This window comes from Gossypium hirsutum, chromosome D02 (genome assembly GCF_007990345.1).
Source record: "Gossypium hirsutum isolate 1008001.06 chromosome D02, Gossypium_hirsutum_v2.1, whole genome shotgun sequence".
Classification (NCBI taxonomy): domain Eukaryota; kingdom Viridiplantae; phylum Streptophyta; class Magnoliopsida; order Malvales; family Malvaceae; genus Gossypium; species Gossypium hirsutum.
This window is the reverse complement of record NC_053438.1, coordinates 3,201,573-3,219,513: the sequence shown is the minus strand read 5'-3', so window position 1 is coordinate 3,219,513 and position 17,941 is coordinate 3,201,573. Positions and strand designations below refer to the sequence as shown.

At 30.4% G+C, this 17,941-nt stretch overlaps 2 protein-coding genes and 1 long non-coding RNA gene across 3 annotated transcripts in view; 2 read left to right on the top strand and 1 right to left on the bottom strand.

The window, feature by feature from the left end:
• The window catches only part of LOC107942609 (receptor like protein 21), a 170,246-nt gene that overhangs the window by 97,680 nt on the left and 54,625 nt on the right, over positions 1–17,941 (top strand). The window contains exons 9-12 of the mRNA XM_041088042.1: positions 1,500–1,652; positions 1,873–1,947; positions 2,045–2,200; positions 2,285–2,359. Coding sequence (XP_040943976.1) covers positions 1,500–1,652; positions 1,873–1,947; positions 2,045–2,200; positions 2,285–2,359 — 459 coding nt within the window. The remainder of the gene's footprint in view (positions 1–1,499; positions 1,653–1,872; positions 1,948–2,044; positions 2,201–2,284; positions 2,360–17,941) is intronic.
• LOC107934445 (putative receptor-like protein 8) lies at positions 5,227–7,279 on the top strand. The gene has a single exon (XM_016866876.2). It carries the CDS (start codon positions 5,831–5,833, stop codon positions 7,061–7,063), a length of 1,233 nt encoding a protein of 410 aa, XP_016722365.2. The 5' UTR covers positions 5,227–5,830; the 3' UTR covers positions 7,064–7,279.
• LOC107934456 (uncharacterized) lies at positions 9,694–14,503 on the bottom strand. Its single transcript, XR_001693906.2, has 2 exons — positions 13,875–14,503; positions 9,694–10,018 (listed from the first exon to the last, which is right to left on the bottom strand). It is a non-coding gene; the product is annotated as an uncharacterized lncRNA (long non-coding RNA).

Below are 17,941 nucleotides of genomic sequence, written 5' to 3'. Positions count from 1 at the left end.
GAGATCCTTGACTTAAGTGAAAACTACTTGAATGATAGCATTTTGTTATCTTTGAGTGAGCTTTCATCTCTCCGGTATTTAGATCTATCAAGCAACAAATTTGAAGGATCAGGTCATCAAAGAGGTAAATTAAGTTTGGTCTGCTGTTAGTTTTTATTTGTATAGTGGAGTTTGAGGATGGTCTTCTAGGCTTGGTACCTAGTTTTCCATTCTTTTTATCCGTCGTAATTCCACTTTTGCTTTAGTAAAATTTTCATATGGCTAAGAAAGAAAAAACAATTAACAAGTAAATATATATATATCAGGTTTTCAATTGCTTTCAAGACTCAATAACTTGGAAACTCTTAATTTAAGTGGGAATTCTTTGAAGAATAACATTTTGTTCCATATGAGAAATCTTTCATCATTGAAGACTTTAAGATTGGGAGGTAATGAGTTGAAAGGAAGGCTGGATCATATTCAAGGTAGACTGATTTTACCTGTTTCTTTTTAACTTACAAAATCAATGTATGTTCAAGTTTGATTTTATCATACGAAGAATATATATAACTAATCAATATGTATATTCAAGTTTGATTTCATCATACGTATATTCAAGTTTAAAAATCAATATGTATATTCAAGTTTGATTTCATCATACGATCAATATATAACTAATCAATACTTGGGATTGAATTTTAGGGTTGAATAATTTGACAAACTTGAAATACTTGGATTTAAGTGACAACAGCATTGAAAGCATCTCAAACCAAGGTATAAGTACAGTATTTATATGTCAATTCATATTAAAGGTAGACTGGTTTTATATGTTTCTTTTTTACTTTAAAACCAATTTTTGTTTAAGGGACAGTTAATGTTGCAATATGTCTTTGCTTTTATCATTTCATGAATATATATATATAACTGATCAATATTTGGGATTGAATTTCACGATTGAATAATTTGTCAAACTTGAAATACTTGGATTTAAGTGACAACAACGTTGAAAGCATCTCAAACCAAGGTATAAGTATTTGTGCGTAGTAACTTTCTTGACTGACTATTATTCCAAAAGGCAATGACAGACTTCAAATGTATTTTCTTTAGTGAATTTTTATTGCAAAAATGGAGTATTATTATTTATTTATGTTTTGTAGTAACTAATTATATAATATATAAATGAGGTTTTCAATGGCTCATTAAATTGGAAATTATTGATATAAGTTGGAATTATTTGAAGAATAGCATTCTTTAAAATAAATTCATGTTGAAGGAAAAGTTGTTGCAATAAGTCATTTGATTTTATCATATCATGAATATATATAACTAATCAATATTTGGGATTGAATTTCAAAATTGAGTAATTTAAGTAGGAAGGTATCTCAAACAAAGTATTTATATATTGAATCAATTCATGGGAAAGCTTGTAAATTGGCTCTTCCTTCTCAAACAAACATTTTTCCTAACTATTTATATATTGAATGATGTTAACTATACTAATTATTTTCTTCCAATGATAGATGGAACACAATTGAGGCTAACAAACTTAGAGGAACTTGATTTGAGTGGTAATCTCTTTCGGAACAACACAATTTCCTTTCTGCAAGGGCTTTCAAGCCTAAAGTCTTTGACTTTGTTCAACAACCGTTTGCAAGGCTCATTAGATACTAAAGGTACTAAAGCTATAACTTTGTTTTTCTTGATAATTCTTTCTAGAGCCTTTTAAAATTAATTGTTTCAAATTTGAACATTCACATTTCACGTTTGAGGATTTTTATCTTCAATTCAAGTTTTAGATTTACTTTTTTTTTCATTTTTATTTCATTAAAATATTAAGTAGAAATTAAAATTATTAACATAATGATTTTTTGAATTGTACGTGGATATGTATAGGATTGAGCAATTTAACAAATTTGAAGAAACTAGATTTAAGTGGGAATCAAATTGAAAGCTTTCAATCCTTTAAAGGTATGCATTTATATTTAACCAATTACCTAAATTCTTACATATAATTAAATTTTATGCCAATTCATTTCAGTGATGAAATTATATAAATCTTTTGTAGATGGTGGTAGAAAATTGGAATTGACCCACTTGGAAGAGCTTAATTTAGATGGAAATCTCTTCAATACTAGTGTATTTGCATCCCTTAACAAGCTTTCAAATTTGAAATCGTTGAGCATAAGGTTCAATCAATTGAAAGGATCAATAGATATGAAAGGTAAAAATATTAGTTTTTTAACAAGAATATAATAATGTTTGAAGAGAATATAATGAAGTTGATTTGTTGTTTTTGTTTTCCTAGATTTGGAAGCATTTATCAAATTAAGGGAACTATATATGGGCGGCAATGAATTGAAAGATTTGGTGATCCACCAAGGTATCATTTAATTAAACTTCCTTTTTTTTTAATTTAGAAATTTAGTTTTGATCTCATATATTATAATAACGGTTATTGTCATAAATATTAATAAAGTTATATCATATCATACTTGAAACTAAAATATGGGTTTGGTGAAACATTTTCTAAATCATCCATTATAATGTGTTTGGACTTTGGTTTGAAACTAAAATTCTTTAAAATTTTCATCATTTTAAAATATTAATGTTTATAATTATTTTGTCTGTATAAACATATTTTTTAAATAATTTATTGAATTTTTATGAGATAAAAAATAATTATAACAATAAAAACAATGATATTATAAATAAATAAAAACATATATTTATGGGAAAATATGTAATATAACTATATTTTAATTTCATAAATTTTTAATAGTATAAAACATAAAAATACATATTAGAGTTAAATAAATGACATTTTTTGGCCAAAAATAAATAAATGTCGATTTTTAATAATTTAAAAAAACTTCAATTTTATGAAATTTAAACACACATTTTGAGGTGCTTAATTTTTTTTTTCAAACTTTTTATAAATTTCAAAATGCACATGTTATTAACTTTTTGGTTTAAAAAAATGTGATTTAACTTTTTGTAATTTACTTCTTGTATTTTTATTTTCGGGAATTCGATCCCTCTATTTTTTAAATTTCAAAATTAAAGTTCAATTGTTAACATTGTTATTTTTTTTAAAAATAATTTATTGTTGTTGAATATCAATTTAAAAATGTAACTAAAAGGAGATATGGCATATTTTAACTTAACTCTGTTTTTGGGCCAAGATTTAGTGCTTTAAAATCTTCATTTAATCCGCTGAGTTTACTTATAATTGTTTTTAATTTTATTTATTGGTGAGTAAAATATCAATTTGATTTTTTTTATAAAGTATTGGTAACTTTAAAGGTAATATAATAAATTTAGTGTAGACATGTTTTATTTTATAAATATTATTTATAGTGTTGTTGATTGAAGTTTGAAAATTATACAAATTTAATTACTTATATTCAAAAGTAATATAAGAACATAGTATAATTAATAAAATGGATGAAGAATTAAATTAAAGTTTCAACATCTTCTCTCTATCAAAATTTATCTCGGATAAATCATGAATAACCTAACTCATAAAAAAGAAAAAAAATTATCTAACACCTCACAGAAAATAAAAACAATGATATTATAAATAAAAAATACATATATTTATGGGAAAATATGTAATATAACTATATTTTAATTTCATATATTTTCAATAGTATAAAACATAAAAATACATATTAGAGTTAAATAAATGGTATTTTTTGGCAAAAATAAATAAATGTCAATTTTGAATAATTTAAAAAAAAAACTTCAATTTTATGAAATTTAAACATACATTTTAAGGTGCTTAAACTTTTTTTCAAACTTTTTATAAATTTCAAAATGCACATGTTATTAACTTTTTGGTTTAAAAAAAATGTGATTTAACTTTTTGTTTAATTCTTGTATTTTTATTTTCGGGAATTTGATCCCTCTATTTTTTAAATTTCAAACTCCAAGTTCAATTGTTAACATTGTTATTTTTTTAAAAATAATTTATTGGTGTTGACATTTTGAAATAAAAGAACTTGGTAGCAGTGTAACTAAAAGATGACGAAATGAACATGGATTTAATAAAATAATTTCAACAGTATTAATAGATAGACCTGAATTTTAAAATTTATTTTTGTAAAGAGAAAAATATGCACATTAGATTTAAAAAAAATAATATTTTTTTAGTTTTAAATTTTCTATTTTATAATAGAACCATTGATTTAAATAAATGAGATTTTGAAGAATTTCCAAAAAAAAAACTATGTAGGTGAAATTTAAACAGAGAATTTGAGATGCTGAAAGTCTGTTTCGGAATTCATAAATTTTAAAATTCAAAAGAATGTATTTTGACAATTTTAGGGCAATGATTTAGTGCTTTCAAATTTTGATTTAATATGGCGAATTTAATTAAAAAAGTATTTATTAGATTGTAAAATATTAAAAAAATATATTTAAAAGAAATAGGTTACTGGCCATTTTTTAATTTCACTTGTAGAGTTAAAAAACTCCATTATCAATACCAAATACTAACATTAAGGCCAAACATATTTGAGATTTTAAAAGAATATGCTTCTATATTTAAATCTGATATGAATCAAGATAAATCATTTTGAAATTATATTTTATCTTAGAATGCTAAAAAAGGATTAGTTTAATTAATAAAATGAATGATTAGTTCTCTATTAAACTTTTATCTTATTGATGAAAACAGATATTTATATATTTCTTTCACTTACAGAAAATTAAGGGATTGAGAAATTTGAAATTTGTGTCTCTTTATCACGTTTTCACCGATGGAAGCATTCCATTACAAAATTTAGTGGAGGCTTTCTCATCAGTTAAAACCTTTTATCTACAATACCATTATCTGAACATTTTACAAGGCATTGGAGTATTCAGTTCTCTTAAAACACTATCTTTATATGATTGTGGACTTATCGATCCCTCACCTAATCATGGTAAATAAATTTATGGGTCAAATTGACTTCTTTATGAGCCTTCTGGGATATAATATCTCCTATTCTGTTTAATAGGATCAAATTTAATTAAAACTTCTTCAATGAATTTATAAATTTTTCAGGATGGTGTGATCTAAGAAACCTTGAAGTGTTGGATGTGAGTGAGAATGCACTTGAGGGGATGCTTCCTCATTGTTTCAGTAACTTGACATCTCTTCGTGAGTTATATATTTCAAGAAACCATTTTCAAATTCCACTGTCATTGGCACCATTTGCAAACCTTTCAAACCTCAAAGTCCTTTTGGGTGATGAAACAAGATGGTAATGGAACCTTCCTTTTATACCTCAGTCCCAAAGTTTCAATTGACCATCATCAGTTTGTCAAAGTGCATTACATCTCAACAACCCAATCTTGAACTTCCTACCTTCTTTTACTACCAATATGACTTGAGATATGTGGATCTTTCTCATAACAATTTCAGCGGAACAGTCCCAACTTGGTTGTTAGAAAACAACACAAAGTTAGAAGTTCTCATCTTGATGGGTAATTCCTTTACTGGTCCTCTCTCAATACCGTCAGCTCCAAACTCTAAAGTGTCTTTAATTGACATATCCCAAAACAAATTGCAAGGTCAGATTCCAACCAACGTGTGTTCACCTTTTCCACATTTGAGCCACTTATTCTTATCCAAGAATGCCTTCGAAGGTGATATCCCTCCTTGTTTGAGTGGCATGAAGGATTTATCGATTTTAGATTTATCAAACAATCAATTGTCTGGAAGAGTACCTGAAGAGTTAATCACAAAAACTCGTTGACCATTTTGAGACTATCAAACAACAACCTCAGTGGACATGTGCTTCCTGTGATTCTCAATGCAAATGGGCTGTCAAAATTATATTTGGATGGAAATAATTTTTCTGGGGAGATGGCAAATGTTGATGTCTCTATTTCTGAGTTTCCAACTTCACTAAGGGAAATCAATCTCGGAAATAACAAGTTTTATGGAAACCTCCCAAGATGGATGGGGAATGTATCATTTTTGGAGAGATTAGCTTTGTCCCAAAATGGTTTCGAGGGTTCTATTCCAATGGAATTTTGCAACATGGATCGCTTGGAATTTTTGGATCTCTCTGAAAACAATTTATTTGGCTCTATACCGTCCTGCTTTAATACACTAAACATAAAGCATGTCCACCTGCACGGGAGTAGATTAAGTGGCCCACTACCAATCGCTTTTTATAATATCTCTTCACTGGTTACGTTAGATCTTAGAGGAAACAATTTGACTGGTAGTATTCCAAAATGGATTGGCACACTTTCTTCATTGAGTGTTCTTCTCTTGAAAGATAATCATTTTCATGGTGAAGTTCCAGTTCAGTTATGCAAGTTGGATTCTTTAAACATCATAGATCTTTCTCAAAATATCTTTTCTGGTATTATACCTTCTTGTTTGGGAAATTTAACCCTTCCAACGGAAACAAATAAGATTCTAACTAGTTGGGGAACTAGTCCAAGTTTAACAGGGGACGGATTACCGAAAATTACATTGGGAGTTTACGTAGATTATTTCTATCTTGGAAGCTACTTTGAAGAAGTAATAGAGTTCACAACAAAGAGTGGGTTCTTACCGTACGAGGGCAACATCCTTTCATATATGACCGGGATTGATTTATCTTGCAACAACTTAACTGGTCATATCCCACCAGAATTAGGGAACTTAAGTGAAATCTATTCTTTAAACTTGTCGCACAATAAGTTGACAGGAGTTATACCCTCATCATTCGCAAAACTTCATCAAATTGAGAGTTTGGACCTTTCTTACAACAATTTGAGTGGTGAAATCCCCAATCAGTTGGTAGAGTTGAACTCTTTGGAGGTTTTTAGCGTGGCATACAACAACTTGTCAGGTAGTATTCCCGAAAAAGCGCAATTTGGGACCTTTATTGAAAACAGTTATGAGGGAAACCTTTTTCTTTGTGGAACTATATTGCATAAAAGTTGTTCCAAAATCGATTCACCATCAATGATATCAACTGTATCAGAAGATAAAGGAGAAGATGGTTTGATAGATACTTATGATTTTTGTGTGAGCTTTTTGGTTTCTTATGTAGCTGTGTTGTTGACAATTTTTGCTGTCCTCTACATAAATCCATACTAGCGAAGAGCTTGGTTTTCTCTTGTTGGGAAATGCATTACCACCTCTCGCTACTCAAATATGGGCAATTTTCTTACTTATCACATATTCAAGCAATGTGTTTAGCTACACAAATTGTGATTTGATTTCCACACCTAAATGTTTAGTTATGCTAAGTTGAGCGATAATGAATATTTTGTTGATTTTTGCATTTTGAATAAAAACTCTTTTGTCTTATGATTTTATCATTTTCAACCATCTATTTCTTTTTTCTTCTATGAAATTTCTTATGTATATGCAATATCTGTGGAAAATGTTCTCAATATAAAATTGTTCTCTCATATAAAATCAAAAGCTTACAAACTATTTATAGGCTGTAGTTTACCATTTAAAACAACAAAAATTGAAAATATTAAAATCTAATAATAACCATAAACCAATGACTCTTGACCTTTCATTTTCCTAAACAAAAAACTACTAATTTAAACCCATTAAAAAACAATATATCTCTTGACCTTTCAACTCTTGACCTTTCACTTACATGACTCTTAACTTTCATTTAAGTTTATTTAACAAAACTCCCCTGTAAACTTAAATGCTTCTGCCATCCTTCATGCCGATTAATTTCTTGTAGTTGTCGAAGAGTATCATCGGTAGCGGTTTTGTAAAGATATCCGCAACTTGGTCCCGACTTGCCACGTGCACTAATTTCACACTTCCTTCCTTTACATGATCTCGGATGAAATGAAAACGAATGTCAATGTGTTTGCTTCTCTCATGATTCACTGGGTTCCTTGCCAACTCAATCGCTGATTTATTGTCAACTCGTATCTCAGTTGCACCAAGTTGTTGTTGCTCCAACTCACCCAACAAATTTCTGAGCCATATAGCGTGACACACACACCAAGATGCTGCCACATATTCAGCTTCACATGTCAATAGTGTCACGATTGGTTGCTTCTTTGAAAGCCAAGCAAATGATGTGTTACCCATAAAGAACACATATCCCGATGTACTTTTCCGATCATCTAAGTCTCCGCACCAATCACTGTCGGAATACCCAATCAACTTGTAATCTTCCATATTTGAATAAAATAACCCGTGTGACACCGTTCCTTGAATGTACCGTAGGATTCGCTTCAACGCCTTCCAATGTGAATAAACCGGCTCCTCCATGAACCGACTTACAATGCCAGCACTTAGCGAAATGTCAGGCCTTGTGCAAGTGAGATAGCGAAGGCTTCCCACCAAACTTCGCTATTTACTTGCGTCGACTCGTTCTCCTCCATCGAATTTCGAGAGTTTTACACCTGGTTCCATTGGTGTTGATACCGAGTTGCAATGTGTCATCTTGTACTTCTTCAAATTTCCTTTGCATATGCCTCCTGTGACACAAAAATACCTGTCCTTTCTTGTCGAACCTCCAAACCAAGGAAAAAATTTCATTAAACCCAAATCTGTCATCTCGAATTCTTGTGTCATTTTGCTCTTAAAATCCAGTATCATCTTACCATTGTTCCCCATAAAAATGAGGTCATCGACATAAAGAGCAACAAATAACATATTACCTCCATTCTTCTTCACGTAGAGGGCATATTCATAAGGACATTGTTTGAACCCATTCTCCTTGAAGTATGTATCGATACGAGTATTCCATGCCCGCGGTGCTTGCTTCAACCCGTAAAGTGCCTTCTTTAATTTCAGCACCTTTTTCTCCTCTCCATTTTTCATGTACCTGGGTGGTTGTTCGATGTAGACTTCTTCTTCGAGCACACCATTCAAGAATGCCGACTTGACATCCATTTGAAATATTGGCCATTTAAATTGTGCCGCTTGTGCAATGAGCAGCCGGATTGTCTCCATTCTTACAACAGGAGCAAATACCTCATCATAATCGATCCCCTCCTTTTGCTTATATCCCTTTGCAACAAGTTTAATGAAATTTATAGGCTATAGTTTACCATTTAAAATCAAAAGCTTACAAACTATTTATAGGCTATAGTTTACCATTTAAAACAACAAAAATTGAAAATATTAAAATCTAATAATAACCATAAACCAATGACTCTTGACCTTTCATTTTCCTAAACAAAAAACTACTAATTTAAACCCATTAAAAAACAATATAACTCTTGACCTTTCAACTCTTGACCTTTCACTTACATGACTCTTAACTTTCATTTAAGTTTATTTAACAATATCTCTTTGAATTAAATTAAATTGACTGCCAAGCATTCACTAGTGCATACTGAAAAGGAAATCTAATGTAAAATTAAACCAAACATACTAGAAAATTGAATCTAAAACTGGAATATTTTAAAACCTCACAAACAATGCAATTCTTTATTCCTCTTTTCCTCTCAAGTCATTTTATATCATGTTATATTTTATTCATTCCATCGAATTTTAAAGAAATTTAATATTTTGATATCATGTTCGTATTATGCTTTAATTCACAATGTATTTTGTATAATGTGTTATAATAATTCAATTAAAAAAATAAGCAATTATCCTATTTTTGCATACCGTATTATACATTTACATGTTAATAATTTGTTGTACATAAATTTTTGACATGTTCGTTTATATTCAAAGTTCAAATAAGTTCCACACCCATTTTTTTGCTGCAATACTCAAGAATATGCTCATCATCAGAAATCTGAAATATTCCACTCTAATTAACATTACGATTCTGTAAACACCAAAAATGTGTGATCCTTTTTTAAAGCTCTTTTTTTTTCCTTTAATGAAATGGGATTGGTAAAAAATCCGCACATGTGTCGTGTGTGAAGAAGGTGAGGTTGTCTATTCATTCTCTAATAAGTAGCTAATTATAGTTGATCCTACAAAATCAAAATTAATTCAGGTATCTTTATATTCTGAAGACTGGACAGACCTTAGAAGCTTCTTCAAATTTGCAAGAACATGTCGTGGTCCTAAACTCTTTACACCGATGAAATTCAAAAGTTGCTCTATATCCTGCAATCACAGTAAAGATTATGCAGTCATTTCAGAAAGAATAACATAACAAGCAAAAGGCGATCAAAATACCGTGATCTCGATAATGTTCTTTGCCGAAAAGGAACATTAACTTAACCTTAAAACATCAGTGAAGGCTCATCAGATTTGCTTAGCAACCTCACATACACATGTAAAAAGCTTTGTTTTGGATGTAAGGTGTGACTATCATTACAGTCTTTTCTAATTAGCTGATAACCCTGTATCTAACATTTATCAGGGCTAAGCAAATTAACATACATGATGTAAAGGAATTTGACTATAAGATCCAACAGAAAACTTAATAAACGATAATCAACATAGAAAGAAGGCAATGCAAACTTATTACAATGATGCAAGTGGATCAAAAGAAAGCACTTCTATAAGGAATTTGCATTTAAGGCATCGTAAACAGAAAAAAAAATGATAAAACTTTTTGGAAAGTATTTTCAAAGAGGAGACAAAAACAGGGTAGAAACAATGTTTGGTTCTTCCTTTTTCTATTTACAAATTTAGGGTGCATTCTCTACTGTTGTGAAAAAGCCTTTTTGGGTTAAAAGTGTTTTTACACTGCAGAAGTGTTTTTCCACTGCAGAAGTGATGAACAACACATAGCTGTTGTAGTCAAAAACTGTTTTTGGCTTTTGCATTCAAAAGAGAAAATTATCAAAATACTATTATTTTCATTAACTATTTAAAAGCTATATAAAAATTAGATTAATTTATATTTTATATATTATTATATTAAATTGTTTAAATCTTATTTATTATTATATTTAATTTTTTCAAAATATTTTATATATTATCAATATTACAACTAATTTATATTAATTACTTAAAAGTTATTTAAAAGTTATATTTCATGTATCATTATATTAAATTATTTAAAAATCATATGACTTGACTTATTTTTTACTTTCTACTATCATGTCTAACAAGAACATTTTAACTTTCAACTGTGAATTTTGGCAGCAATGAAAAACACTAAAAACTAACAAGCACACTTTTCCACACCACTTTTCAAGAGCAATTTTTTCTAAAAGCACTTTTCAGCTAGTCCTTAGTCTATCATGCATCGACTCTTCATTTTTCTTTAACTACCCATGTCCGATTTTGAACGGAGATATGACCAAGTCACAGTGACATAGTTTTTAGTTATGGGGAATGGGATTCGAGTGCTGGACCTCCTTTTAGATGCATGGTGAGACTTCTTCACATTTTTCTGTAGTTCCAATAGGGTCGGAAGTGTGTAAATTATTGTACTAAAAAATCACACAAAGTTCAATTCCCAGGGAAGAGAGGTGGATCACAAGGATCTCTTAAATACCAAGTCTTTCCTTAGTCAGAATATTCCTTCTAACGTAATTTAATAGCACAATTAAATACTACTATTATACCCTCAAATATTGAAAGAAAAATAGGACAAAAAGAACACAAGAGTTTTAACGAGGTTCGGTAAATTATACCTACGTCCTCGGGCTACTAAAACCAGATGATAACTTTACATCTCCAAAATATTACAAACAAATAGAATTCCTTAAGAATTCTCAAATGGGAGAAGAGAGAAAACTAAGAGAGAAAGATTGGTTGGGATGGTGTAAATGAGAAATGGTTAGGCCTATTTATAGTTGAGGTTCAGGGACTAACTTGCAAATGGCCTAAAAATTAGGGACCAAAATTGCAATTATCCCGTTCAACTTTAAACAACTTGCCTACCATTTTTTTCTTTCGGTGCCACTTGCACCTCCCATTTTTTTGACTTTTCAACACCCCTTTTAATTTGTCTTTTCAACAATCTCCACCTTGAAGATTTGATTAGGATAATCACATCTTCACATACTTCCTTTAACTCCCCAAATTCGATAAAGCTATCTTTTGTAGTGCCTCCAAATGCGCTCTCGAGCGCCATACACCTAAAGGTGCTCAAATTCTCAGGATGTTAATCAAGTTCAAACAATGATTAAACTTGATTGTTGTTACCACCTTGGTCATCATATCTACGGGATTATCTGCTGTCGGAATCTTCTGAAGTAGAATTTTTCCTTTTTCAAAGACTTCCCGCACAAAGTGATATCTTACGTCGATATGCTTGGTTCTTGAATGATAGACTTGATTTTTCGCTAAATGAATAGCGCTCTGACTGTCACAATATAAACTTATGTGACTTTGAACAACTCCTAAGTCTTTCAACAATCCATTAAGCCAAATAGCCTCCTTAACAGCTTCTGTAACTGCCATATATTCTGCCTCTGTAGTAGACACAGCTACTGTAGACTGTAAGGTAGACTTCCAACTCACTGGGGCTTTCGCAAGAGTAAACAGATACCCCGTAGTTGAACGACGTTTATTTAAATCACCAGCAAAGTCGGAATCAACATATCCAACTACAAACTGACCAAGTGCTTCATCCTGTTCAAAAATTAAACCAACATCTACAGTTTTTCGAAGATACCGTAGAATCCATTTCACAGCTTGCCAATGTCCTTTTCCAGGATCATGCATATACCTGCTCACAACTCCAACAGCTTGTGAAATGTCAGGCCTCGTACACACCATCGCATACATCAAACTCCCAACTGCATTAGCATATGGGACTTTCGCCATATATTCTCTTTCATCTTCAGTTTTCGGAGATAATTGAGCACTAAGTTTCAAATGAGAAGCCTTGGTTTGATAGATACTTATGATTTTTGTGTGAGCTTTTTGGTTTCTTATGTAGCTGTGTTGTTGACAATTTTTGCTGTCCTCTACATAAATCCATACTGGCAAAGAGCTTGGTTTTCTCTTGTTGGGAAATGCATTACCACCTCTCGCTACTCAAATATGGGCAATTTTCTTACTTATCACATTTTCAAGCAATGTGTTTAGCTACACAAATTGTGATTTGATTTCCACACCTAAATGTTTAGTTATGCTAAGTTGAGCGATAATGAATATTTTGTTGATTTTTGCATTTTGAATAAAAGCTCTTTTGTCTTATGATTTTATCATTTTCAACCATCTATTTCTTTTTTCTTCTATGAAATTTCTTATGTATATGCAATATCTCTTTGAATTAAATTAAATTGATTGTCAAGCATTCACTAGTGCATACTGAAAAGGAAATCTAATGTAAAATTAAACCAAACATACTAGAAAATTGAATAAAAAACTGGAATATTTTAAAACCTCACGAACAATGCAATTCTTTATTCCTCTTTTCCTCTCAAGTCATTTTGTATTATGTTAAATTTTACATAATTATTCGTATCATCGAATTTTAAAAAAATAATAATAATATTTTGATGTCATGTTCATATATGCTTTAATTCACAATGCATTTTGTATAATGTGTTATAACAATTCAATTAAAAAAACAAGCAATTATCTTATTTTTGCGTATCGTATTATACATTTACATGTTAATAATTCGTTGTACGTAAATTTTGACATATTCATATATTTGAGTCATTATAATTTTATTATTTGTAATATGACATGTTTTAATTACCCTTAATATTGAGTAAAAAATGTAGTCAAAAATCCTTCATCTAATCTGCCGGTGAAGTTTATAGATAGTCTTAAGTGTCTATCACAAGAACCTAGATATGTAAATCCAATATCTTCCAAACAATTCAACCATGATATTAATAATGATGGAAGCAAGATTATCCACTATCAATGACATAAAATGAGCTGTAAATGCTGACGAACAAACATGCACTGTTTTTCCAACCTGTGGATTGAAGAGCATTGACAAGCTAACTTTGCAGACCATTTGAATCCAATAATGTACAGAAAAATGCCAAAGGAGAATAATTCATCTTGGAAAAAGAATTACTAGAATGCAAAAGCTTACCTTGTTTAACAAGAACACAGCATATGCTGCTCTTGTCGTGTCTTGACCTTCTAAAAACAACGAAAATTCTGCCGGCTTTACATTTGCTGAAAGTGTTGTATCCAATGACAAATCAGAAGATGCAGGGTCTATTGAAGATGCATGGTCATTAATATATGAGCGAGAACCACCCAAGCGCAGAGGATAACGCAAGGGAACTTGTAAATAGGATGCAATTAGTGAAACATCCTGCAAATTCACTAAGCGAAATTGATCTCAGTAACAACAAGTTGCATGGAAAGCTCCCAAGATGGATAGGGAATGCATCATTTTTGTGGAGATTAGATTTGTCCAACAATGGTTTTGAAGGTTCTATTCCAATGGAATTTCGCAAGTTGAATAGGTTGTAATTTTTGGATCTTTCTCAAAATAATTTATCTGGCTCTATACCGTCATGTTTTAATCCACCATACATAGAGCATGTCCACCTCCACGGGAATAGACTGAGAGGCACACTATCACTTGCTTTTTATAATAGCTCTTCAACAGTGACGTTAGATCTTAGAGGAAACAATTTGACAGGTAGTATTCCAAAATGGATTTACACGCTTTCTTCTTTGAGTGTTCTTCTCTTGAAAGATAATCATTTTCATGGTTAAGTTCCTATTGAGTTATGCAAGTTGCATTATTTAAGCATCATAGATCTTTCTCAAAATATGTTTTCTGGTCCTTTACCTTGTTTGGGAAATTTATCTCTTCCAATACAAATGAAGAAGATTCTAGAAACTGGGTTCTATGGGCCATCTATAGAAGAGGATGAATCACCACGCATTATGATAGGAAACCTGGAAATGGATTCTTACTATCCTCTAAGCTACTTGGAAGAAGTAATAGAGTTCACAACAAAGAGTGGGTTCTATTCGTACAAGGGCGACATCCTTTCATATATGACTGGGATTGATTTATCTTGCAACAACTTAACTGGTCATATCCCACCAGAATTAGGGAACTTGAGTGAAATCCATTCTTTAAACTTGTCAAACAATAAGTTGACCGGAGTTATACCCTCATCATTCTCAAAACTTCATCACATTGAGAGTTTGGACCTTTCTTACAACAACTTGAGTGGTGAAATCCCCAATCAATTCGTAGAGTTGAACTCTTTGGAGGTTTTCAGCGTGGCATACAACAACTTGTCAGGTAGTATTCCCGAACCAAAAGCTCAATTTGGGACCTTTATTGAAAACAGTTATGAGGGAAATCCTTTTCTTTGTGGAGATATATTGCATAAAAGTTGTTCCAAAATCGATTCACCATCAACGATATCAACTGTATCAGAAGATAAAGGAGAAGATGGTTTGATAGATACTTATGATTTTTTTGTGAGCTTTTTGGTTTCTTATGTAGTTGTGTTGTTGACAATTTTTGTTGTCCTCTACATAAATCTATACTGGTGAAGAGCTTAGTTTTCTCTCGTTGGGAAATGCATCACCACATTTCGCTACTCAAATGTGGGCAATTTTCTTACTTATCACATTTTCAAGCAATGTGTTTAGCTACTCAAATTGTGATTTGTTTCCACACCTAAATGTTTAATTATGCTAAGTAGAGCGATAATGAATATTTTGTTGATTTTTTCATTTTGAATAAAAGCTCTTTTATCTTATGGTTTTATCATTTTCAACCATCTATTTCTTTTTCTTCTATGAAATTTAATGTAAAATCATAATCCATTATTATGTATATGCAATATCTCTTTGAATTAAATTAAACTGACTGCTAAGCGTTCACTAGTGCATACTGAAAAGGAAATCTAATGTAAAATTAAACCAAACATACTAGAAAATTGAATCTAAAACTGGAATATTTTAAAACCTCACAAATAATGCAATTCTTTATTCCTCTTTTCCTCTCAAGATATTTTGTATCATGTTATAATTTACATAATTATTCGTATCATTGAATTTAAAAAAAAATTAATATTCTGATATCATGTTCATAATATGCTTTAATTCACAATGTATTTTGTATAATATGTTATAACAATTCAATTAAAAAAACAAGAAATTATCTTATTTTTGCGTACTGTATTATACATTTAAATGTTAATAATTCGTATATTTTGACATGTTCGTATATTTTAGTCATCATAATTTTATTATTTATAGTATGACATGTTTTAATTACCTAGATTGGCAGTGTGCCAAATAATTTTTCTAATAAAAATAGTAATTTACTCTATTTACCAAATCTTTATCAACTTTATATTCTCACCAACAAAACATACATTCAAAGTTCAAATATTATCCGAATTTGTAAGATTTAAATATTCAAATCTATAGTAGTACAATCATTGGCTTATCACCAGGACCAGCAATGGCCTTGAATGGCCAATGCTTCATATTGCTGTGTACCAAAGGGTCAGTGAACCGACGACCAATCAGAAGTTTAGCATCGGAAGAGACTTAAAACATTTTCGTTCAAAAACATCCAAAGAGAGGAGACTAAGAAATTTCCAAGATTTCCAACATTTCCATGAATTGAAACCTTATACCTATATTTTAGGCATCAAATCTCACAGGTTCATGTTGAGTTCAAAATCTACTTCTTTTGAAGTGTAACAGGGGCATACTCCAATTGACTTGAAAGTTATGTTTCAATTCTTATAATTGAAAGTATATATATTAATTAATTAAATATCAATAAATTAGATGATGCCTAGACTTACATCATATGGGTTCAAATTTATCAGTATTTCAATTTAATTATATAGTAATATCATGTAAAAAGAATCATAAAAGCAAGTGAAAAAGACGTAAGTTTTCCACCAATTTTCCACATAACTAAAACTTTTTACACCATAGGAACTTTCATTGTCATCAAGTTGGACATAGATGGAACTCACAAGGAAGTCACGTTAAACACACACATAAAAGAACCATAAAAGCAGACATAACTTTTCCAACTTTTTGAAAATTGATGTGAAGCTCGAAATGACCGGCACAAGTAAGCATATTAAACGTGTGAAGAGAAGACCTTATTTTTCCACATAACTAAAACTTTTTACACCATAGGAACTTTCATTGTCATCAAGTTGGACATAGATGGAACTCACGTTAAACACACACATACATAAAATTTATAGCAAAGATGGAATGTAGGTTTTGTTGGTATATTTTATTGTAGGGTGTAATTGAATCTATTTGAACTCAATACTGTTAAACTCAAGTTTAATTTGAAATTCAAAGCTTGATGCTCGATCGAACATATATTTTTAAGCTCGAAATTAAATATGTTTATCAATTTTTGTACTCGAGTTTGAGCTCGCCTCAATAATTAAACTTAGGGTTAATAATATATATTAATAGCAATAATGTAATCTAATAATATAAAAATATAAAAAGTTCAATAAGGCTCTCAAACTACTCGAGTCAAGTATTACTAAGCTCGAATCCGGATCGACCTATAGCTCGGCTCAATAATTACCGAATCAATGTCAAAATTTTTTGAGCCAAATTCGAATAGCTTGCGGGTACAGATGTCTCATTTGCACCCCTATACTTCATTAGATAACAAGTGGCATTTTGAATTATTATAGGTATAATAATTACTTTGTTAATTACTTTATTAGTATCTTAAACAAGAAAGCATTTATATAGCTGCAATGTATTATTTTAAATATTTGTGATTTTAAAAAGTATTATTTTACCTGCAAGTGTATGTTTGAACAGTTGAGACGACGTTGTTGAAAGGGGATAGTCATAAACCTCGATCATAGACCATAAAATAAAAAAAATATTATGTCCATGAATAAAACAAAAAATGAAGACCTAAAATTTCTATTAATAAAGTGAAGTCAAGACTAACTTTATATAAGTGTAAAAAAGGCATAAAAAATATTATGTCTACATGAAGAATTTTATAACCCCAACTACACTATTTTATGTCCACCTCTCACTTTTCATATTTTTTTGGCCATTCTTTTTTCAAGATTAACATCAACATTAGATTTAAAATCAATGCTAAGCCATGTTTAAATTCTTTAATAGAATGTCAATACTGATTTTTGTGAGTGATTAAAATTTTGT